The sequence below is a fragment of the Nipponia nippon genome, unplaced genomic scaffold, assembly GCF_047370975.1.
Source record: "Nipponia nippon isolate SJK-2023a ecotype South Korea unplaced genomic scaffold, ASM4737097v1 scaffold_2, whole genome shotgun sequence".
NCBI lineage: Eukaryota > Metazoa > Chordata > Aves > Pelecaniformes > Threskiornithidae > Nipponia > Nipponia nippon.
Window position 1 is genome coordinate 130737960 of NW_028262336.1, and position 24294 is coordinate 130762253.

General features: G+C 45.5%; 1 protein-coding gene across 11 annotated transcripts in view; it reads right to left on the reverse strand.

Moving 5' to 3' along the window:
* Nucleotides 1-24294, reverse strand: part of NUP98 (nucleoporin 98 and 96 precursor) — a 39703-nt gene that overhangs the window by 7270 nt on the left and 8139 nt on the right. For all 11 annotated transcript variants that reach the window (XM_087759368.1, XM_087759361.1, XM_087759369.1 and 8 more), the window contains 19 exons: nucleotides 22742-22905; nucleotides 21830-21967; nucleotides 21151-21238; nucleotides 19321-19413; nucleotides 18755-18895; nucleotides 16178-16311; nucleotides 15564-15751; nucleotides 14260-14376; nucleotides 12489-12793; nucleotides 11236-11349; nucleotides 10367-10505; nucleotides 9902-10079; nucleotides 9383-9547; nucleotides 5040-5216; nucleotides 4149-4302; nucleotides 2446-2866; nucleotides 1347-1576; nucleotides 786-1055; nucleotides 7-164 (listed from right to left, as the gene is read on the reverse strand). In XM_087759368.1, coding sequence (XP_087615494.1) covers nucleotides 7-164; nucleotides 786-1055; nucleotides 1347-1576; nucleotides 2446-2866; nucleotides 4149-4302; nucleotides 5040-5216; nucleotides 9383-9547; nucleotides 9902-10079; nucleotides 10367-10505; nucleotides 11236-11349; nucleotides 12489-12793; nucleotides 14260-14376; nucleotides 15564-15751; nucleotides 16178-16311; nucleotides 18755-18895; nucleotides 19321-19413; nucleotides 21151-21238; nucleotides 21830-21967; nucleotides 22742-22905 — 3374 coding nt within the window. The remainder of the gene's footprint in view (nucleotides 1-6; nucleotides 165-785; nucleotides 1056-1346; nucleotides 1577-2445; nucleotides 2867-4148; nucleotides 4303-5039; nucleotides 5217-9382; nucleotides 9548-9901; nucleotides 10080-10366; nucleotides 10506-11235; nucleotides 11350-12488; nucleotides 12794-14259; nucleotides 14377-15563; nucleotides 15752-16177; nucleotides 16312-18754; nucleotides 18896-19320; nucleotides 19414-21150; nucleotides 21239-21829; nucleotides 21968-22741; nucleotides 22906-24294) is intronic.

Sequence of the window (24294 nt, forward strand, 5' to 3'; positions counted from 1 at the left end):
ACTTACGGGCTTTCCTGCAAGCAGGGCGAAGATCCGCAATCTCTCTTCCTGGATGAAGCAGTCTGCCTGCAGCCTGTGCCAGTCCACCAGCTGCATGGTGAGGAGGTCCCGAACGGGCTGGCTACCGGCCAGCTGGGAGAGGAGCAGAGCAAGCCTGTGGTCGCCTGCAACAGGGGACAGCAGCACATCAGGCAAATCCTCCCACCTACCGGGGCCACGGCTGTCTCCTTCTGAGTTGTAGGGCACTTGGAGCAGCCTACAGCTGCACAATTTCTTATGAAATAAACCACTCCATAAACACCTACCAGAATGGCGGCGGGGTGGGGGGAGAAGACAAAGGAATGGGAAGGACGGACTCCCCAAAGGAGACAACGAATGGAAAAGTTTTAAGATTTGAGCTGGCATAAAAGACCGAGATGAAACTAGCCATTAGGCTCTGAAAAGACACATTTTTAAAGCAAATATAAAGCGCTTAACAGAAGCTCAATTAAAAATAACAGTAATTAAAAAAAACCTTTCTAAGGAGATACTATGCAGAACACCAGTTCCAAACGCAATACAGCATCACTTCCTAACTCTAGGAGAGCTGACAAGTAAGCCAGCGTAAATACGGCCAGGTACTCAAGCAGTAAGGAGACAAGCCAGCCCCCACCTTCATTACTGCCTGACATGGGAAAACTCCGTACTCGGAGCAGCCAGTCACTGTCAGCTCTCAAAGTTTAAATTCTCTTTATGTGTCTCCCTTCCTCCTCCCCCCCAAAAGCTGAGAGAGGTAAGCATCTTACCTGACTGCTGCGCCAGCCTGCAAGCTTCACCAATTCTCTTCCCAGTAAGGCAGCTGAACACAGCCTCTACGTGGTTACCGTGTCGGGACAGAGAGACCTCCTCCTCAATTCGTCCTGCAGCCGTCTCTGACAGCCAGCGAGAGAAGGCTCTCCTGCGCTCCAGGGCCAGGATGTATTCACTGGGCTCCTCCAAACTGGCCTCTAACTCTTTCAGGTTCCCCCAAATCGCTTCACATAAAGTCCACGTCAAGCACCAGTGCTTCACAACAGCTGTCAGGACAGAGTTATTCAGTCATAAGGAGTGAACACATACAGAAGAGGATTATTTAGAGAGGACTCATATAAGATTATAAGCATAGCCTTGACAAGTCGATGCAGGAAGTCAGTTAGCTCCCCAAATGCAATCAACCATGTTTATGCTTTCAGAAAGAATGCTGAGGTACAGTCAATTTTTCTGTTTTATTCAAATTTCACTGCTCTGATGCAACCTGAAATGAATCTGAACTGGACAGTTTTCCAGATTCACTATCAGCACTGTGAAAAGCATTATTCCATACTCACTCTCTGTTACTGCAGGATCCTCGGATGCCTTCCTCACCCAGTCAGCGTAGTCATGAATAGCGGAAACTCCCGGGTTGGGTGCTAGAAGAGGACAGTGTTCATCCATATGGACAGTGCTGTGCTTCAGCTTTATCTCCAGGGGGATGAGATAGAGCTGTTTGTCTCTGTCCATCTTCCGTTGTTCTAAGCTCAGCTTCTCCACGTGAACCTTGAAAGAGGATTCTGAGAGACTGGAGGGAAAAAGAATATAAAAACAGGCAGTAACATTCTGAACTGTTCTCCACGCACGTGAACTGCACCCATCACGGAGCAGCTGCATTGGGCAGCTTGTCCTGATTTCAACATAAAGACAGTAAGGCACATGATCCAAGGTCAACAGCTAGGTAGGAAGAGCCTGGTTACACAGCCCGGGATTCAGAACCAGACTTTGGCAAATAAACCTCATGGAACTGGTGCTTCCAGGTCTCAAAAGGGAATTAGCACACTTTACAATACCCCAGTGCGTTTTGTGAGAGCACCTCATTCGGTCAGCAAATCAGATATGCTGGAGAACATCAACTGAGCAAGCTTTTCGGAAGACTTAAGCGGTAGAACACCCAGCTATATACCAGTCAAGTTTAGGTACGGAGTTACACAGCCCAGGAGAGGTCTGTATACTGCTTTTTTTTTTTTTTTTAAAGTAGAATTGAAGGCATCTGAATTCAGACGCTAAACAAGACATTTTTTAGGTAGTTCAGATATCCTCAGGGGGATTCAACAGCAGACTAGAAGCTTCCTGGACAACAATTTTGAACTTTCTCTCTTTAACCTTCTGCTGGATGACAGTGCTATTTACTTGTTAAAAACAAACAAACAAACAAACAAACAAAAAACACAAAACGCAACCTACTTTTACTATGATATTGCAGTTCTTTGAGACAGAGATTTTTGTAAATTAGCAACCTGAAGGAAATCTCCATGCCTAACATGATCTTGCACCACTTCTGCCGATCAGAAGGAATATTAAGCTGAACTTGAAAAAGATAGTGACCTACAATCAAGGTTCTTTCAAACACGGAGAGAATATGTCAGAACCATCCCGAAGGAAACGACTACTCACGATTTTGGAGCAACAGGAGTTGGCAGGAATCCGTATTCCACGGACTCACACTGAAGATCTTCCATTTCACTTGATCTACTCAATCGATCTCCACAATTGACAAGTGTCCAGTTGGGTCCCCAACCAACACGAAACGAGCGCCCCATGAAGAGTGCCATATCCATCAGCAGCTTTCCTTTTCCGTAGGTGATGGACTTTTCCAGAGGTACAAGCCCCTGCTGCCTGCGGACGCCAACTGTTTTCATCTGCACCTCAGGGACTGATGGTGGTACAGAGAACGCAGACGCTAACGGAGAAGTCGCCGACCAAAGGGCAACAGAAGGGGGACTGCTCAAAGTCCTTGGTCCCTTCACATCTTGCAGAGCAGCACTCGGTGACTGGAAAATTACATTAGCAAATTTTGACTGCAGCAGCCCACCAACTAGAGGGAAGAAGCAGGAAGAACGTTTAAGCGCACGGGGTACTCACTTTGAAGGCAGTACATTTCTAATACCATAAAGGTATTTTAGTCCTTGAGCAGACGGTGGAAACGTTTGCCGTGGTTTGTGATGGTAACGCACAGCTAAGCATGATTATTTGCAGTACCCAGCACCACAAAACCCACCCTCGCAGCCTGATTCGCATTATCCAAACAAAAGCACGTGGTATGACACCAAGAACAGTATATAGAGTCTCACCCCCAAATTCACAGTTTCCAAAGAAGTCACTAATTTAACAGATGTTGTCATAGTTAGACCACGAGAGCAGAAGCATCTCAGAGGAAGCAGACACTGATTGCTATTAGCAGGAACAGGGCTGAAACTGTCCCCACAGAAACATCTCAGGCCTGCCAGTTTAATCCAGGAAGCAACTCCACGCTTGCTATTAGAGGTAGTATTCCTACTGAAATCACCAGTTAGTGGATGTATTGGGTGTAAACAGCACGGGTTTGGTAGTGGGGGGCACTGCAGGGATGGTCTCTGTGAGAAGAGGCCAGGGGCTGCCCTGTGCTGGACACAGCTGAGCCCATCAGGGGAGTTTGTGGCACCTCTGAATCAATCGGCAAAGTTGGTGGTGCCTCTGTGAGAACTTAAAAAAAGGCAGAAAATGCCACACAGGCAGAAAAAGAAAAGTGAAAACAGCAGTGTGAGCAGCAGGTCAAGAGAAAGAGGAGGGGAAGAGGTGCTCCAGCACCAGAGAAGGTATTTGCCCTGCAGCCCTCGGGAGACTCACGCTGGAGAAGGCAAAAAGTGTGAGGAAGGAGGAGTGACAGAGGACTGCTATGGACCGACCACAACTCCCCGTTCCTCATCCCTGCTGGGGTGGGGAGGAGGTAGAGGAGTCAGGAATGAAGGAGGGAAGTTGAGCCTGGGAAAGGGGGGCAGGGTAGGAAAGTGTCGTTTTAATTTGTCTTTTGTTTCTCACTACCCAAACCTATTTTAACTGGCAATAAATTAATTTTACTCAAGTCTGCTTACCAGTTACTGTCACAAGCAAAACAATCTCCCTGTTTTTATCTCAACCCATTTTTCATCCAACTTTCTCTCCCTGTCCTGTCGAGGAGGGGGAGTGAGAGAGCGGCTGGGTGGGCACCTGGCTGCTGGCCAAAGCTAACCCACCACACCGCACAACTCTTCTGCCATATGTTAAGCCAGTGACAGGATTTTGCCTGTTAATATTAGAATTGAACTCTTTCTTCACGCAATATGCAGTTTCTCACATACCTGAATATCTCTTCTGTCCTTGTGATTTTGAAATAGGGAGCCTCGGAGAACAGATTTCTTGAGAAGTATCCATTTTTACAGGTTGCTTCCCAGGATAATGATCCAGGATCAAATCTAGGTCATCTTCATCAGCAAGCAAGGACGCTTTCATAATCTAAAAAGGTGGTAAGTCAAGCCTGCAGATTAGTAATCCCTCTCACAGCAGCAGCTAGCTGATCTAATCAGCTCCTCTCCCAACCACGATACTTCTACGTCTTGCACGTGACCAAACAATACACTCATGCCACAAATATTTCAAGTGACAGTGAAGGCGCGTAGCTCAGGAGAACCGGAAGCAAGCTTGTCAGTTGATAAACTTTTACAAGCTACAAGTTAAGCCAGTGTCACAGTACTTGTTAGGATGGGTGTGCAGTCCTAAAATAATCATGTTTTTGTAGATCTTAGCTCTATCTACTTGCTTTTCAGCTTAAGTAATAACTCCAGGACTACTTTTTCCTTACAAATTAAAAACACAGGTAGAAGTCCACAAGGTGTTCAAGGTACCATCCTTTCACCATACAAATAAAAACATCAAACCCCAAATCAAGACCAGTTGTCCTATTACCTTGTTTTCCACAAACTGGGCCCAAAGCAGTCCTGTCTAGGTATTGGTTTAGCTTACCACATTGCCCACATTTCAAAATTTGGAAATCTGAATTCTAGCCTTAAGACAATTTTCATTTCTGCGTTAAGCTTTTCATGTCTAACGTGTAAGTTTTAATCATACTTAGGTGTGATGTATAGTTTATTACAAGTTGGCATGTAAGCACCCTTGGGGAGGCAAACCGAGAAGTCAGTGAGAGCTATTACAAAGTCCTCTCGTTCCGAGAGGGGAAATTGCAAGACCCTCACCTGCAAGACATGGGGGTTAATACCCAGGGTTGACACGATGTGAGTCGAAGCAGGCACTGCCTCCTGCTCTTCTATCATGTTGTCTTCTACAAGGGACTCCTGGGGAGGCTCCTGGGTGATGTCTGCCATATCGCTGTCCAGCTCCACAACCCTGCCCAGCTGCTCCACTTCTGGGGTCTGCAGGCACACGCAGAGGCCATGTCAGACAACAACAGATTGCAACCGTTTGCCGAGAAAGAGTATTTAATAGTTTCAACAATCACCTGCAATGAAGCGGAGTACTCCCTTGCTTGTGTCAAGACTCCACATTAAGTTTAGGGATGAACATATATAACCTATTCCTGTTTTCTTCAGAGTTGTAAGGTAACAGTGCAAGTTACAGTGAAGGAGAAGTCACAGTTTAGTGAAGCCCTCCTGAAGTTTACCAAGTTCTGCCATTCAGTTTAAGAAACTATTCTTCAGCTTTCCATTTTTCATGCAACCAACAAAAAGGAAGAGAGTTTTGTCATCCTGCCTTCCTCCCCTTCTCCCTCAAAATGCTGTCACACAAAGACAAGTGCCTAAGTTCAGCCTGGGATATTTTAGATGACTGAGCAACCAGTTTAAAAGCAGCGATTCTCCAGCATTAATGTGTGGTACCACTGGTGGCTGATGAGCAGATGAGTCACTAATACCTGCTTTGTTTCCCCAGCTGTGACGTAGTAAAAATTAAAACCACTGAGTTTATATTCCATAAAGAACTTAAAAGAAGTTTTAAGTGGACACGAGCCTCTTCAAGATCATGTAAGACTGGGTCACGGAGCGTGTGTGCATGCACATGTTTTGGTTTTTGGTTTTTTTTTGGTTTTTTTTTTTTTTTTTTTAAATTTTAAATCAGGACACAGCTGTCATTGGACCAGAAAGTTGGGGTTTTTCCAATGGTATTCTACTTGTCACTAGCACATCAGCAGTTAGAAAGTTAAATATAGTAATTCTCTTCCAATCTGCACCTCAGTTTCTCATCTCTGCTACTAGTCCAAGGCAGGAGGAAGAATTAATTTCATGATTTTTCTGAAGGCAATCACACAGCACCACCTTTGTGACGAGCCTGAGGTGACCTCTACACACCTTCCACTGCTTAAGACAGCCTATACTCACACTGCTGGCAGGGCCAGAAAACGTTCAGCCAGTACAAGCAATGAGCAGACATCAGAAATTAGCTTTAACCCTGTCACCGCCTCTGCTTCTGCCCAGCTTGCCGACTGTGGTGACAGCAGTGAGCCCCCGCGCGGTACCAAACCGCGGAGCGTGACAGAGCACCGCAAGCCATTCACCTATTTGTCAGCTCTGCTACCAGGAACTGTTTGAAAGGACAAAAAAACCTGGAGAATGCCATTCCTTGCTGGTATTGTGCACCAGCTAACAGGCCAACCTGAAAGAAGCACCTGGCCCAGGAGTAATTAGCCTGTGCCACGTTAGCTGAACGGCCTTCAGGTGGTTCCTGCTGGGCTCTAACCCCAAACGCGGGCTCCTGTGCACTGGTTTGCTCCAGTCTAACCATCCCCTGTTCCTTAGGCAGGAGTGTCCTCCGCAAGCTTCATGCTTACAGCTTACTTGGTTCCCAGAAGCCACAACATAGAGCCTGCTGAAGCAACGCTCTGGGGCAATGCATACATATGAGCAAGGAAACCGCGCGCTGGAAATCGTGCTAAGGAATTTAAGAGCATATTCAAATGGCTGCTTCTTAGCTCATCAGAATCAGCCGAGAAACGCGATGAAGGTTATCAGATGAGGCAGATAAAATTACACTAGGGGGTCTGAAAAGATAGAACTTAATGGCAGACCTGGAAAGAGCCTCAGCTGCCGGTCCCTGAGTATGCCTACAGCATGCGGAACAGATTTACAAGTCAAAACATGGCTACAAACACAAAAGTTTCACTACTGCCTTCATTGTGCTTTAATGCAGCCAGGTCCCTGGTGTAACTATTTCCCCGTGGACCTTGAAACATTAATAAATTCATTAATATTCAAGTTAGTGATGGAAGAAAAAAAAAAAACCCCAAGCCTAGATCCTAAACGCTTCCTAGAGACCAAAGTGTTATTTTCAGATGCTTTACACACCAAGAGTTCAGCAAGTGTTTAAGCCACGCTATGTTGTTTCTCAGAGGTTTGGGAAACAAAGCTAGATGTTTTTCCTATTTTCAGAAAGGAAAACCTTAGTTAACGGTATGCAAGTCAGAGGTTAATTAACCTGGACAAGTTTTTGCTAAATACATGTGAATCTATAAGACAGGCCTGAATAAATCACGCATATTCCCAATATTTTTGACTGCTTAAAACATCAGCTCTGGTCCCCATTAACCGGAACAAGAAGCAAGAAAGAAAACTGGAAGGTGGCACACGTAGGCAAGTCTGTTAGACAGCCATGTGCTCGTCTCAAATAAAACGCAAATACTTAAGGAACGCGCTTTAGGAGAACGGGATGAACTAGCAGGTTTTAATTAGCCAGTGAGCCAGGAGGAGCGATGGAGCAGCAGCTGTGCAGAACTTTGGGATTCTCCAAAGCCAGAATCCATAGAAGAGGCAGCAGCTCACCTAATTTGTCCCTGCAGCAGTATGTTCTGCGCAAAGAGCAGACCGCGCTGTTACGGCTTTCTGTGTGTAGGGCGATCAGGACTCCTGCCACCGGGATCCCGCCACGCACCAGCGCCGGCGGTACTGAAAGGTGTTTAGGTGAACTGCTGCCACCAGACCTTGCGTCTGGGCTCCTCCACCCTGCCTGGAGACCTAAAGCAGGCTCAGGCGTTTCTACAGAGGTTTTAACCAGATCACGGACTATTAAAAGCAATTCCCAGTTGACTTAATGTTTTCCTACCACAAAAGCAAATAAAATTGTTCTTTCACACAAGCAGTGGTAAGGGTGACTTGTTCTCTCTCCCGACACTACGAACAGACCTTTGTCCAGAAGGGCTCTAAGTTACCCAAAGCCAATGGCCAGGGAAGAGAAATGCTGCTAGAATGTCTCCTGCTTTCAAAAGGCTCAGTACGAAGGAAAAGAAACCAACAACAGAAAAAAGAACACCAGAAGAAAAAAGCGTTGAACCTATTTGACAGCACTGCCTCTTAAGCCGTTTTTCATGCTTTGACTGCAGAGATGCAGAAAGAACACTCTCCTCCTCCGCTCCCCGTGATACGGCACATCACGAACGCTGGCTGCACGCCAAGCGGCGCCTCGGCGCACGACCGAGCCTCCCTGAGCTGCAAGCTCGCACATCGCCTTTCGCCGCAGTCACAGATTACTGAGGGGTGAAACAGAAAGCCTGCTTCTGCACAGCACCAAGAACGTCTCAGCGAGTCCTACCCAGCTGCTAACCGCCCTCTGCTCAGCCCTCCCGCACACCCGAACCGCTGAAGGCTTACTTTCACAACCAGGCAACAGAGAATCCAGTTTTGGGGGAAAAAACCCTGCTCTCTGCACTGGCTTTCTGTTTTACAACAAGTTACTTTACAAAGCTATAGGCAGTTCACAAACGCTTACCATTAACACCCAGCATAAAGAGTATATTCTGTCCCACCAACGGCAGGATGCCTTCCAAACAGGCTGTTTTTTCACCCGCAATGAAGCGGCTCCTAATTTAGCTTGACAATACCCATACTAATTACATTTAGAAAACGCACGCGTATCAGCTGCAATTAGACCACCCTTTAAAACCCACGTAAAAGGCTTTTTTTAAAAGTTAAATTAGCGTCAGACCTTAAGGAGTTACCAATGAACTGGATAAAATGCTACCTTCCCTACGTAAGACAGAGGCATACCACCGAGGATGTTTTAAAAAGCTTTAGAAGCAGTCACATCCAGCTCAAATACACTTAAAAATCCAGCATATGACCAGCCTTAAAAAAGTAATTTTTAATAAAAATAGAGCACATTCTTAAAATATAAAGCATACAGTCTTGCATACTAAATGACGGTCAAATTAATGCACAATATCATTATCAAGGCAGGCAGCACAAGGCATTATAATCATATAGCATATATCCAATATTCACAAAAACAAGGTTTTTTCCATAAGTGGTGCAAATATGCCAAACTCAATCTAGACCAGAATTTAAACAAGAAATAAGGGTTTAAAGCCCTCCCATCCCCACACATCCTCAGTATGAAATGTCAAGTATCTTAATGAAAAAGAACATGCAAACACTCATCAAGAGGTCAGAAGAGCTACTGAGTTTGTGCAAGTTTGTGTAAGGTTTTGCTCTTCGGTTTCCAGGCTACTTGTTACTTCAACAACCCCTCCCTAGGCACCAGCTATTCTTCACATTTCGTTTTATGAATTCCCTTTTAGTCACGGTCCTCCTTCTACCTGAGATGGAGGCGTTGGCTTGCCATTCAGGGCCACTTGCTGGGGCGGCAGATGCCCTGGGGGCGGCACAGGTGTAGTTTTTAACTTCTTTGTGTCCACTTTTGAAGGATGCTCTTCCTCTTCCTCATCGGAATCTTGCAAGCCATACTTGGAAAAGTGTGCCACCTGTGTAACGAGAAGGACAAATATGTCACACCTTGGAAGAAACGTTTCAGGCATCCATCTCCAAAAGGCCTGAACGATGAGCTGGCATAACTGTCCACCTTACACAGCAGCTGCGAGACCTGGAACAAACTCAGCTTTTGTACAGACCAAGAACACCCGCTGTATGCGGGCCTTCAGCCATTCAAAGAAGTTTTGATCAGTCTGGTGAGGACAGTTTGCACTACGGCTGAAGGGCTTGAGACAGTTTACAGAAGTTTAGCAAAGTTTTTGAATGGTAAGTTCTTAGGAGAGTCTAACTTCAGAGTACTTCCGATATTCTTGTAAGTCGCTTTACAGCTAGGACAAAAACGTTACCTTAAACACCCAGGATCCGGTCTCTGGGCGGTATTCCTTGAATCGAGCGCCCTGCTTCCGAGATACAGACTCCAGTCTACCTTCGTAATTCATCTCTGCCAGTCGTTCAGGGCTTTTTATCAGGCAACGAGATGTTTTGTCTGTAGGCCAGACTCCATCTAAGGTAACTTCAGCTCGTCTGTTAAAGACAGACAAAAGCGTAAGAGACTACAAGGTTCTGAGGCAAAGCTGTTAAGGTGGCACCTACAGGAGCTGAGAACTGAACGTGGGGGCTCAAACCAGCTTTTGAACCCAAGTTCTGGTTCAGACACTTGCAATATCTAGTAACCGTATAATGCTGCAATCTGAACGCATGCCTCAGATTTAGATATCTTAGTAGCTGCCTGCAAACACAGTAGATCGTCAATATTATAAAAAACATCCTTACCAGCCACTGTCCCCACACCGTACATATTTTAAAATTACCTATTTAAACCTTCGCCAACAGGTGGCTTTCTTTCATCATCAGGGTAAACGATAACTTCTTTTCTACGGATATGTACAATGTCATCCAGATTTAAGTTAGTTAGATTTACTTCTCCTTCAAAGTAAATCGATCCATAACCTGCAAAACAAACCAAACCATCACAATTTGTCCATGAAAAATCACATGCCAGAGAACCTACGGTCCTGCTGTACTCCCCCTTTCCCCACCTTACCACCTGGCTCTGTCATGTCTCCAGAACAAGGTACAAGCAACTCCTCCTTCCCAGTGTGAAAATACCGAGCAGGCGTTATCAACTTTTTTATAGCCAATTCTTTTGCACAGAAAGCTTTTGGTTATCACTTGGCTATTCATATTGCCAACACAAATACTAAGCGTACCCTCAGCTTTATGGCATATTTGGAAAGTGTTTTAAAAAACAGTATACAACATGTGATTTTATTTTTTTTTTTTTTTAATAAAAGCAGTAAAGAATCCAGTTTGGGCTGAAGGCTCTTCACTAGAGCTCAGTCAGCTCCAGCGCAGGTAGCAATGACGATCGGTTTTGCAACGCTCCAGCAAGTCTGGATTTTACAATCTTTACGTTTAAGGACAGCAAGCGTCTTAAAAGCTACAGGCGCTTTTGTTCTTTTCGTATTCAAGCTTCTCAAGTCATCCCGTAACACAGGCTGTCAGTGCTACTGATCCGAATTCAGATTACAAGGCTTTGATGCAAGCTGTTCGCAATGCAACAGCACCGTTCATAATCACACCGAGGGCTCCTACCAAGAGCACGGCACTCAGATTCAGGTTCCACAGTTTAAAATGACCGGTTCAGCTCTGAGCAGCTGGAGGAGCTGCAGGTGCTCACCTTTGCGGCCTATGGTGAAGTCTGTCACAATACATTCATTTCTGTCGTTGGTAAATCTAGCCAGCTCCTCCATGGACGGGATGGTGTAATAGCCAGCTCGTGTCAGAACAATTCCTACAACAGAAAATTCATTGAGATCTGGTGACAGCAAGCTCCCAAATTTAGCATTAAGAGTTTCATTCCATTTCTTTTGCAAGCCTGGACAACTGAAGGTCCCAACCAAACTGAGAATCAGTGCAACAAAAGCAAACAGAGAAATCAAACCTCCTTATTTCCACAGCCTTCATAGCAAATTTAAGACAATTCTACGCCAGGTTCTTCCAGCCTAGCAGCCCGTCAGAGATCAGCAGCAGATGTGCAGGTAGAAGGAAAAATGCAATCACATACAGCAATGCCTGACAGAATCACTCTCCCAGCTTTAATAATTTGGGGGCTCAGGCACCTGGCAACCAAGATGCAGCAGCTTTTACATTTAACAGTCTCCAACACTTTTTCATCTATTAATTTGTCTAGCGATCTTTAAAATCCACAAAAGCCTTTTGCATCTACAAGTTCTTGCCATTGGGGCTTCTGAAGACATTTCTTTTGAACACACCACCTGCTACTTTCATTAGATGCCACATATTACCCGAAAGGATCTTTTCCTCTTCACCTTCTCCAGATCACCCATGAATTTACAAAAAACCTAACACCCCTCCCACCTCTTCACCAGCTACAAAGTCTTAGTTAAGGGAAAGGTACTCAAGACTTCTCCTAACATTTTCATGCTTCTCTTTCAGTTTTACTAAATCCCGAGACCAGAATTGAGAGTACTGAAAACACAGGCACGACGGGCCTCGAGAGTCACGACCATGTTCTGTGGTCCGTTCCCGTCCTGGCAAACTCAACAATGCAGTTTGCCTGTTGGTAACTCCCAAGCATTAGATTTTAAACTCTAAGATCTTGCTCCTGAACGATAGTCAACTTGGTCTCCTACTGCAGAACAGCTACAGACTGGGTCCTGCTCCTCCCTCTCGCGCATCTCACTACCTCCATCTAATATAAAATTGAGTGATGAAATTGAAATTGCTTGTTCAGAAAAATCTCTGCGCCATCTAAGAGACTGAAAAGCAAGATTTGCATTCTGAAGAAAAGAGGAGGGAAAAGAAAAGAGAAAAAACCGAGGGTCTAAAACAGCGAAAGAGAACTTCAACGAGGCATGCATGAAGCGCTGTCAGGAACTGCACATCTACTGCCCACACGCGCAGTCTAACCTGCAGGATGCAGGTGATGCACGGTTTCAGGCTCCTCTTCGCGCTCATCCTGAAGGGAATCATCATGGAATGAGGCATCTTCACTGCTGCCTTCCAGACCATTCCGCAAGGCCGCCCGCATATTCAGAGCCACAATGGTATCATCCATGCTGTTCTGGTGCTTGTGCACAGTGTTCTCGGGGGTCTGCGGGATGGGCTTGGCAATGGGGTTAGTGTAAAACCTAGTCACTTCGTGATGATCCTCCTCCTCCTCTCGCTCACCATCTTGTCTGTGGTTTTCATCGGGAGGTACTGACAAAAAGAACCTGAAGAATAAAAGTTAATTATTTAGTTCTAAGGGACTTACGTCAATATTAAAATTCTGGTGTCTTTTCACATAAAAAGCAAACAGGACCACCGCACGAACTGCAGAGTCAGCAGACTGAAGGAAACCATTATCCCCCGTAACTCTGCCCTTGTTAGACCACCTCCGCTGCTTTGCATCTCACCTGGGGCTCCCACTACACGAAAGACAGCCATAAGACCAGGAGAGGGGTACCAGGATGGTTGGGGGACTAAAGCACAGGCCCTGTGAGGAGAGCTTCAGTGAAAGGGGTTGCTCAGTCGGGAGAAAAGGCTTGCAAGGGGGGCGTGTAATAGCAGCCTTCCAATGGCCAAGACAAGATTCAGGCTCTCCACAGATGCGCAACAGGCAAATTAAAACAGGGAAATCAATGAGGACGAACATCGGAACAGGGACCCAGAGAGGCTGCAGAATCTCTATCCGTGGAGGTCTGAGACACCCAGCTGGACAAAGTCCACAACAACCAGGTCTGAATTTCAGTGCTGAGGCTGCTTGAGGAACAGAGACCTCCCAAGGTCACTTCCCCTCTGAAAGATTCAGTGATTTGTGAACCAGGCTTACAGACTTTTACACCCAAAATAATCATGCCATTTTTCTAAAACAGCGTGTAAGTCTTGCAGGCACCATGATCCAATCAAACTTGGGAATGCTATTGTGACAGTCACTCCAAAACACCATCTCAGAGCCGCCCATGTACCTGGCTGCTGGCAACATAGCTAACGAATCCCTCAGCCCCGTTATGAACTGCCCAGGTCAGGACTAAGGTGATCAGAAACAACATTCCCCCCACTTCCACAATCAGTTCTTACTTCTAGCAGCTTTAAATAAAATCAAAACGTTGAGCTGGTCAGGGATTTTTCCAGCCTCTGGTTAAAAAGAACAAAAGAAAAACCCCACCAAAAAACCCAAGGAGTTCATCTGAAATGTGGCCGCAGATCTTCAGAGGAGGTAGGTATTCAGGCTTCTGGGGGGAAAGGGCCTTAGAGATTCCTCATTTGGATACGCAGGAAATACATGACTATTATGAGACATTAGGATCAGCGGAGCTTCCTTGCAATTCCCGCATCACTGAGGAGGACTAAGCAGAAGGAGGGGTGGTGCTCGCCTCCGGGTCAGGTTTGTCACCTCCCTCAAGAAACAGCCTAGTTTCTCGCTACAGGGAACGAAGAGAGACATATCCACAAAGGCAGTCATTCCGCTTTGAACTCCCCATTCTGGATGGAATGAATCGGTATGCGACCACACAGGAAGAACATATGGTCAGTTTAAGAGGAAATTAATCTCACAACAGGTCAACTTGCTTCCAATGGACAGCTAAGATGACATCCCTGAAAATAACCACCTATTCTGTCAACAATCCTTTAGAGACAGGCATAACCCATTTGCATTTCTTGCAAGTATAAACACCTGCACGATGAATCAACATACCGATCTCCATTCTCTGGATACTCTGATGGAGAAGCCAGGTCTTCGTTTTCACGATTGACAGGCGAGAACAGATTGCTACTATTGAGATTCTTCAAAACCAACTTTTTGATGCTCTTCCTAAAAAAAACAAAACAAAACCAAAAAAACACCACCAAAGAGAAATTTGGATATGTCCACCGCATAAATATATGTTTCATGCTTAATTCCTGTGTTCCAGGGACCAGGAACTAGCTGTGTAAGACCTGACCCCACACTCAGGACATATGAAGTCTTCTGTAAGAGCACTGCAGTAACCAAGATACTAAAACTCCTTTTGGACTTCCAGTCAAGGCCTTGGTTTATGAGCAAGTGTAAAAAGCACAAGTCACTGAAAGCTTCAAAACCCAAGTGCAGTAAACCACAGCGTTATCTGTTTTACAGAACAGAGCTTTTCTTCCAGCAGAAGCACAGAACCCGGCACAGAAAGGCTGGCCCACAGATGCAGGTTCTTCGCTGCAGGGTCACTCTAGAAGCAATCTGAAGATCACTGAACATCCATGCCAACGACACTCAAAGAAGTCTAAGTACCCCTGTGTTCTGATCTTTTGTTCATTTGGTGTTTTTCAATGGAACACTGAGTAACTCCATACTCTGCTCTCTCCCTGGGAAGTGAACAGATGGTTCAGGCTAAATTAAAGACAAACCAAGTTCACAAAAGTTACAAAATGTTTTTAAGAACCCTGTGCTTAGAGGGACCTTCAATGACTGAAGCATCTTTCTCCAAAGTTTTTTATTGTTTGTTTTATACTAAACTCCAAAGCTTTCCAACTCCCTTTTCAATCTGATTGCCACTGCTCTTGAAGACTGAACCCAAAAGCTTCAGCAGGGTAGATCCGCAGCATCAGCATTCATTTCTCACAGAAACATCGGTGTATCTGAAACAGATCCAGTGCTGGGCTATGAAGATGTCAGAAAACTGGCTTCATACTGCCTGCGTTAGCAAACCTAATGACACTTGTATTTCAGAAGCAGGAAGTATTACACCATACAAGCTTTCCTTGTAATATGCCTAAGTGACTTTATAGGAGCCTAGGATGACCTCATTTTACAGCTTATTTGGCCTTAACAGTTTAAGCTGACCATTTTTATCTCCTCTACAGAAAACAGTTCCACTCAAGTTTTACAGAAAATGTTATTGCTATTCATATTTCAACAGGTCACAAAACAGCCATGGAATTTAGGGCAGTACCCAGGAGTTTACTGAATGTGATCAGAATATTCTTGCACCACCTCCTCCCTCCAACGTACACAAAAGAAAAACTAACTTTGGCATGAATGCGCCATTGGATAGGGATGGCTCGTCGTCATCAAGACCATCAAAGAGATGAGACTTAGCAGAGCCGGCCGACTGCAAAGCTTTGGGTCGCACTCTGGTCGCTGGACGCGGAGTCAGTTTGTAGTGGGTGGGTGTCGTTAAGGCCTTCTGAGCTGCTGGGTTAGTTGGTTTCAGCCTCTGCAACAAAAAGATGTAGAACTGGAATTTTCATACCACTTCTCTCTTCTGAAAAGTATTTGTTTTGTTGTCTTTTAAAACAAATCAACAGGGCAAGAGACTGTCATAAGCAAAGCTCAAGGTAAACACTAAGAATATTCCAAGCACAGACAATTAGCCATCTTTATTCTCAATTAGCAGCAGTCAGCATAACAAGAGCTCCAAAGCCAAGGCTCTGATGCAGTCAAAAGCAGCAAAACAAAGCCACAGCATAAGCAGTTTGCGTCCTGGAGAGCATAAAAAGCCACCGCACCAGTATGAGCATACAGGTGGCAACTTATTTTGCTGCTCACTGCGTACTTCAGTGAAGACAGCGAGCACAAAACACAAGTAAAAGTCATTTCAAATCTTACCCAGAAAGCGAGTTTAATGTTTACGTACACTTACCTCTTCTTTCTTCTTTGGGTCTGACATGGGGTTTCTGAAGAGCGGAGAGTCTCCAAAGGGTGAGTAAGTCAAGCTATTGAGATGCTGCTGAAGGACGGCTTGCTGGGCAGCTGATGCATTTGGGTCTGTCAGCGCTATAAAAAGAACACCATTTTTTAGCATTTAACAGTTTTACTAATAGAACCAACATAGGTAGAAAAGATATCCTTCCAATCAGAGGATCTCCTCACAGGAATTCAAATTTCTAAAACTTCAGCGTTTCTTTCCCCTGCTCTTCAGTCACCATTTCTGCTGCAGTTTGAAGGAAGAAATCAGATTCTATTCCTTCATTAGAATTTGCAACCACATTCCAAAAGTTTTTATCTGCGAAAAGCTGAAGGCACGGAGAGCTACACATCAGCAGATTGAGCCTGGCCTGCCAAAACCTTTAACTAAAACGTTTGACTTCTAAAACACCTTTTAAGAAAAAAAAAAAAAAATCTGTGATGCCAAGCTTTGATATTGTTGCTACAGCAATCAAGCTTACAGGTCTAGAGTCCTCTCTGCAACAACGGCATCTTAATTTGTCTCCCCATCTTCTAGCATCTAATTTTAATTCCCATTAAAATACTGTAAATGTTCACACTATCAAGCATTTTGAGCAACCTGAAGCAGTTTAATTCTAATTCCAAGAAAACCAGACTGAATCTGTGCATTCCCAAGAAGAACAAAACCACTCTCGGAAACAACAGCTTCTGTCAGACAGAGTCTGCAGGGAAGTCAAGAGGAGACCGAGACAAGTGGTTCCTCCCAGATCAAAAGCTGCTTTAACTGAGCAGATGTTCACCAGCGAGACCCGTCCCTACGCTGCCCCACTGCAGCTGCTGCCTACAAAGAGAATACTTGGCTCATCTGTAGGGTTACATCAAGGGAGGTCCGAGCATAAGAAATACAGAACTATGATGAAAGCAAGACAGAAATATATAAAATCTGACTGCAACACACTGATGAGAGAGTATTTCATCATGACAAGAACGTAGCTCCCTCAACCACGTTTGGCCTGTCATAACTAGTATACGCAGTGACTCTGAGGGGTGTGCACAGAGCAGTGCGGCTGGAGGCACCTCTGAGGGTCACCTTTTTCCTAGCCCCCTGCTCAAGCAGGGCCACCTGTGCCAGGGCTCGGGCACCCTCACAGTGAAGAGCGCTCCTGATGTTCAGGGGGACCCTCCTGCGTTCCAGTGTGCGCCCGTGGCCTCTGGGCCTGGCACTGGGCACCGCTGGGAAGAGCCTGGCTCCGTCCTCCTGGCAGCCTTGCCCCGGGGCCGTCTCTCCTGCAGGCTGAACAGCCCCAGCCCTCTCAGGTGAGGGTCCCCTCCCTCGACCTGCTGGCCACGCTCCTCCCCACGCAGCCCCTTGGCCACCTCTGCTCGTGGCCAGCTTGGTGCCCACCAGGACCTTCTGTGCCAAGCTGCTTTCCAGCCAGGTGGCCCCAGCCCGTGCTGGTGCCTGGGCTTGTTCCTCCCCAGGGCAGGACTTGGCACTTGTTGAGCTTCTTCAGGTTCCTGCTGGTCCACTTCTCCATCCCACCCAGGTCCATCCGGAGGGCAGCACGACCCCCAGGCCTATCGGCCCCCCCTCTTCCTTCCGTCACCCATACACTTACAGAAGCCCTTCTTCTTGCCTTTGACATCCCTGGCCAGATTCAGTTCCACTTGGGCTTTGGCTTTCCTAAACCCCTCCCTGCACGCTCAGACAGCATCTCTGTGTTCTTCCCAGGCGACCTGTCCCTGCTTCCACCTCCTGTACGCTTCCTTTTTGCATTTGAGCTTTTCCAGGAGCTCCTCATTCACCCGCACAGGCCTTCTGTCATTTTGCCTGACTTCCTGCTCGTTGGGATGGATGTCTCCCGAGCTTGCAGGAGGCAACCTCTGAAGGTCAACCATCTTTCTTGGGCCCGCCTTCGCACACAGCGTCGCGTGCCACGTGTGTGTCGCTGTCCTCCTGCCCCAAGTTTAAAATCATTTTCCTGAAACCACAGCCTCAGGGGGCGAGAGCCTCAGGTACATACGCTGTTCACATAACGTGCTCAGATCTGCCAAACAAGGTGAACGCTGCTGGAAGAGGTAGACATTTCAACTTACAAAACGCCAGCACGAGTGCCTGAAGACCATTCCTTTCACCAGCGACACTGCATACCTGCTAATTAAGTCCCTCCAGCTCTCCTACCTGAAATTACTGAAGAAGCTAACGCTACGATTCCCTTACATTTTTTTTGTAAGCACCTACCGTTGCTGCCCCAAAGTCAGTGATGGGAAATGTTAGTAATCTTGAAGACAAAGCTCTAAAATAGCTGCAATTATCAGTAATGTTAAGTAACTCTGAATTACTTTAAAAAAAATATATATATATGTAAATCAGCACAAAAAAGTGTCATTAACACAGTCTCCATTGCTACCAGAAACAGAAGCGGCCTCAAACAGACGCTCAAACATTTTTTCCCCCCTAAAAGCATTTGGGTGGGATGTGCTCCTACGCTCAGGCACTTCTGAAACAAGGGAGGAAGCAGCAGTTAAACTGGGGTTAATGTACACTTACCTACAGCAGGCTGAGGGGCTCCGAAGCCCAGAGTAGCTGTTGATGTATTGAATCCTGGTGCTCCAAATGCTCCTGTTCCCAGTGTGCCACCAAGTTTAGGCTGGGTGTTTCCAAATAAAGAAGTCTGTCCTGCTCCAAGAGCTGTGGCAGGAGAGATGACTGTCATTTACTACAAGACTGTGACAAACTTGCAAGCCAATTTACCCCACAACAAAGAATCAATTATTTATTAAATTGCAAGAAACATTCAACGCGTCCATGAATGCTACAGACACTCAAGACTCACACGATCAGACCAGAGACTTCAAATACAGAGCAGGCCACCGGTTTTCTGAGCCAGTAGCCACCGCTGTAAGCAACGCTGCCTACAATTTCTAAAAGGTTACTTAGCACCGCGTTAGCAAGCTATGCTGGGTTCTGATTTGAGACTGAGATTCATGGCTTCAAGCTAAAACGTCTACAGCCTTTACTACATTAGAGTTAGCACGCAGTACCAAGGCTATATAACCACTGAAGTTTGAGGACTAGGCGTAGGCTGACATGAAACAAGCTGGTAAACTGTTTACCTGTTCCAAACCCTGTTCCAAGCCCGGTTCCCAGAGTCCCAGTTGCAGGCTTATTTCCAAACAAACTGTTTCCAGCAGTGTTGGCGCCAAAACCTTCAAGAACAGAACCAGTAACTCGTTAATCTAACACTATTAGAAATGAAATTAAAAACATATGTTTAAATAAATAAGCGTCACCGGCTCAAAGGCAGCCCTGCCACAGTTAAGGTCAAATTTCACGGACTGTGTCCAACAGTGCAAGTTAAACTGACAAGCAGCAAGAAGGGACTTCAGCGGTAAAAGAGGTATTTGAGTTATGAACAGAATACCGAAAACATCAGTACAGGAAAAGTACTGTTGTGCCGCCTTAGGCTTTTCAATTTGTTACAAACTTCAAGGTTTTACTGAAAGCCAGGACAGACATGATGATAACGTACCCGGCAACAGAATAAAGTGTATTAAGTTTCTTTAACTACCTGGAAGGACCAAATCCCATTTTATACTGTTTATACCACACACCTACTTCTCCAATTCTTACCGACAAAGCAGGTAACAACTCAGATTCAAAGGCACATCTCTAACTGTAACTAAGTACAATTCAAATCTAACATTAGACAGATTAGCTCTTAAACTGAAGATTGTGAAGCCATCCCATGGTTGTTAGTATGCAAAGATAGAATTAAACCAGAAAACTGCAGTCATGGAGCAACATCAGAAACACCTTAGAACCAAACTCCAGTTTTCCTATCAACTGTACCATTGCAAGTAATGCTGGCAAATTAGAAACACATACTACAATCAGCATTGTTTGCTACCAGACAGCGTCAGCGCACTAACGTGGCTACGAAGAACTTGGAGAACAGTGCAACAAGGGTCTTGGAAGCAACTTTCACCAACAGCGTGATAACGGTTTGCCCGAGGCTGGCCACCACAGTGAAACCGTGCTTGCTAAGGCACTGCTCTGGCAGCCTGAAACCTTGACAGTTCCCTCCCTTTGTCTTAGTCTGGCAGGCTGCTATGGCAGGCTAATTGCATTTTAGACTTTATTGCCAATATTAAAATAAAATAAAAAAAGGATAGATGTTAGGCTCTAAACCCACTTCTGCTCAATTGCAGGAACACAGTTTTGTTGCTCTCAGAGTCAAGGAAAAAACCCCAAAACTGATTTCAACAGAAGTTCCCTGAAGGAAGACTGTCATTTACTCGAACTATCACCACACGTTTCTCCTGCTTGACTGCGCGCTCATTCAACACCAGCTCTCTAACATTAGCGTCAGAGGCCAGCGTTAACACGAGACCCAGTTCTTCAGGACTTTGATCCTTCACACCATGAAAGACAACAGCTACCAGCTAAACTGGAACTGCTTCATTTTACCCTCGCTCCAGTGCAAGATCTCCTTATCCCTGCCATCAAGTTCCAGATATCCCTGGTTTTACCCCATCTCCTCCAGCACTCCTTTGCAACCACAGTGCATTTACAGCCTCTTAACAAACCTCTGTGCTGCAGGAATTCTTTGACTTCACAAGTTTTCAATTACAGGTTACACCTTTTCTTAAGCACTCACTGAAAGAGTGATACTTTTACTTAACCACCTTCTCGAGTCAGGGAGTACCACCAAGAGGAAAGGTATAAAACAGCAGCCAAGCTGTTTCCCTGCAGCGACATGCACCAGAAGCATGGCTTACCTGACAATTTTAACATTCATAACCATTTAGCGTGCGATATTCAGCAGCCAGGTGTGTGGTATATGCAGTATAGTTTTAAGTGATTGAAATCCCACTTTTTTTTCCTATATGTACCAAAATTGGAACCGTTTGTATTGGTTCCTAAAGCCAGGGTTGGTTTGTTACCAAAGAGCCCGCTGCCAGTGGTTGTACCAAACGAGGGAGCGCTGGTCGTGGTGGTTCCAAATCCAGCAGGCTTGTTACCAAACAGGGTCTGAAAGGAAGAAAGCATGAATTTGGAAACCCGACAGGCTGACGTTAAAAGAACTGCATTAGTCTTTCACTGCAGGCAAGAAAGCAGAACTAACAGCAGGCACAGCTTAGACCACACAACCCAGACTCCCAAGAGTGGCGCGTTATTTGCGAGCCACAGGCGCTAGTACGTGGCAAGCACCTTCTGGAAACGAGTATTTTCCCATCATTAAAGCCAAAATGACTAAGTACCAAGAACGAAGTTCATTTTTGGTTAAGTCATCATCACAATTTAAACCCCTGTATTTTCAACACTACGCTGAGGCATCCCTAGCAATGTGCAGACAGTGAGATGTTCCACCTCTCTTGCTGTCTTCTATCACTCAAGACGCTGCTTGTTAAAAAAATTATTTCGCAAACGCCATTTCTATTATATTGTATCCTTCATTTTACACAAAACTATGCTATTTTTGCATCTTAGGCATCTTAACGCTTAAGACAATGCTACATTCATGGAGGTCAACACCCAGGTAACAGGGCTCTCAGCCATCTGTCTTTATTTTCCTTTTATTTTATTCCTTTTATTTTTTTTATTATTAAGGTACAAACATACCGAACCGCCAACACCAAATCCTGTGTTATTTTGTCCAAAAAGACCAGTTCCGGTTCCAAATCCAGTACCAGCATTTGTATTGGCAGCTGTTCCAAAAAGGCCTCCGGGCTGTGAGGGCTGGGTTACCCCAAAGAGACCCTGAAACAGGAGCCAGGTTAAGATAACGCTGCAACGCTTTCCAAGGCTAGCACTGCTGAGAACAGCATCGACACACAACGGCCATGAATACAATGATGCTACAACATAACCCTTTTTCTGGGGGAAGAAGATGGGTGCAAAGTCTTTCAGAAGCTTAGTCATTCTCCAAGAAATTAGTTACAAAAAGGAAATTTAAAAAAAAAATTAAAGAATTTATGCTCCAAGCTTAAAAGGATATTGGAATTTCCTCACCACTTCGAGTGAGGGAGACGGAAAAGAAACATTTCACCATGTTTTCTGGGAGAAGTCACAACGTATTCAGAAAGAATATAGTATATCTGGAGCCAAAGCCCCAGCTATGCAACAAGTTACAGCTATGTAGCATCTATCAAAAGAGCCCATGAATGCTGCTCATCAGTCACCAGAAAGTACAGAATTGTTAATGAATTCCCACAGAATGTTAACGATGGAATTATATTATCCGTGTGAACGTGATCAGAAATACTTGAATTGACAGAGCAGGCTCCTAAAAGAATGGAATGGGAAAAGTTATTGTTAAAAGCTGTATTGCTGTCCAATGACCATGAATGAAAAGTTGTGGTGGGCAGGAAGCCGCTAGCTCAGACAGCGGCGTTCAAAGCTTTGCACCCTAGGTTTACGAAGCTGTACTACAACTTGAGGAAGATCTGGAGCACGGTATCGCAGCCTCCTCTGTCTAGCTGGAGTAGCTATGCCACAACTTACACCTTTAAGGGTTCAAACAATTTATCTCACCATTGTGTTCGTGTTCGGCTGCCCCAGAGTGCTGGTATTGCCAAGAGAAAAGCCAGTGTTCTGCGTTGTTGTGGCTTGACCAAACGGTTTGTTAAACAGACTTGTAGTTTGAGATTGCTGACCAAAAAGACCCCCTGTTGTTCCTGTTCCAAAGCCAGTCATACCTACAACACAAACACATCGGTTAAAAACCCCTCGAGTATTTATCCGAACCCACTACGTTCCCACACTCAGCACATTCAAACAGGAAAAAAGAGGCTTCGGTTCCGAGGAACAGCGAAACAGCTGGCGTCGTCAACACAGCACGTTCAGATGGAAGTAGCTCGTATCAGATACTTCATCAGGTTCTCCCTGTCCTAAAGCCAGTGTGAGCGCAGCACCCAAGAATTACCAGCAAGTTTACCTCACAGATGGATCTGACCAGCTTTGATAGGGTCAGTTTGTTCTCCACTGTACAAAGAAAGCCGTACCATGAGTGCCTGAAAAGAGCTCGCTGGGCAAGAGGCGGGCAGGCAGCCAGTGCCCCATGCACCGGTTCTGTTCTCCAACCCACACAACCACTGCTACAGAAACTTCTACCTGAACGTCAAGCACCTTCTCCCTTTTTCTCCCCAAAGGAAGAGGGCTGTTCACATGTGATGGGGCAAAAATCGGATAGACAAGAGCTGTTGCTCGTTCTCACAACTGCCGCCGCGACCTCTGCGGAACGAGGCGCCTTCTTCGGAGCTGACTGCACGAGAAATACGTGAGGCCCCGCAGGGCTGTCAGGTGGGGCAGTCCCTGTACTGCAATGAACCACACCTTCATGGCGTGCAGAGGAACACGGCCACCTGTACGCTGATCTTTCTCCAGGACAGCAGCTGGGCTCAACCCACATGGGCCTGAAGCAGGCCCAGGGATTAAGCCCAGCAGTGCCCATCATTAAGGGCAGACACAATTCTAACCCAAGACAGCAGAGCCTTTCCTACAGCAGATAATCTGTTTCTACGGACCGTAGGATTTTGATCTTCTGTTTACAGTCTAATTCCACAAGCATGAATATCTACTTACATTTACAGCACAAACGAATAAAAATAGAATTTGTGTTTGAACTTTTCAGCACCATTTGTTTTATGCTAAATTCAGAAACGTCCACTAACTGGCTAGCCCAACTGACCTGCAACTGCCAGACATGCAAGCACTTATGTTACTTAGTTACTTCATACCTAGCTTTTACTTCTTGACCAAGAATACCAAAGTGGACAGCGTGACACCGGGATGGCACAACCTCTAACAGGTCCACATCCTAACCCCGCTCTACAGTGGGGAAAAGCTCCTGGCACAGTCTAGTTAGGCTATATACGTTAACTTGTCCATTTCCAGGGAGTTTAACGTTTGGTCCTTAGCAGAAGTAGAATCTGGACTTCACCATTAACCAACTCACGCCATCACCCTACTGATCATTAGCAACATCCCAGTGGTTTTACTTCAAATTGTTTTACTCACCCATGGGAACTAGCTGACTTTCTTGTAAAGCCAGATGCTCTAATGAATTGTTTGAATTGGAAAGATTT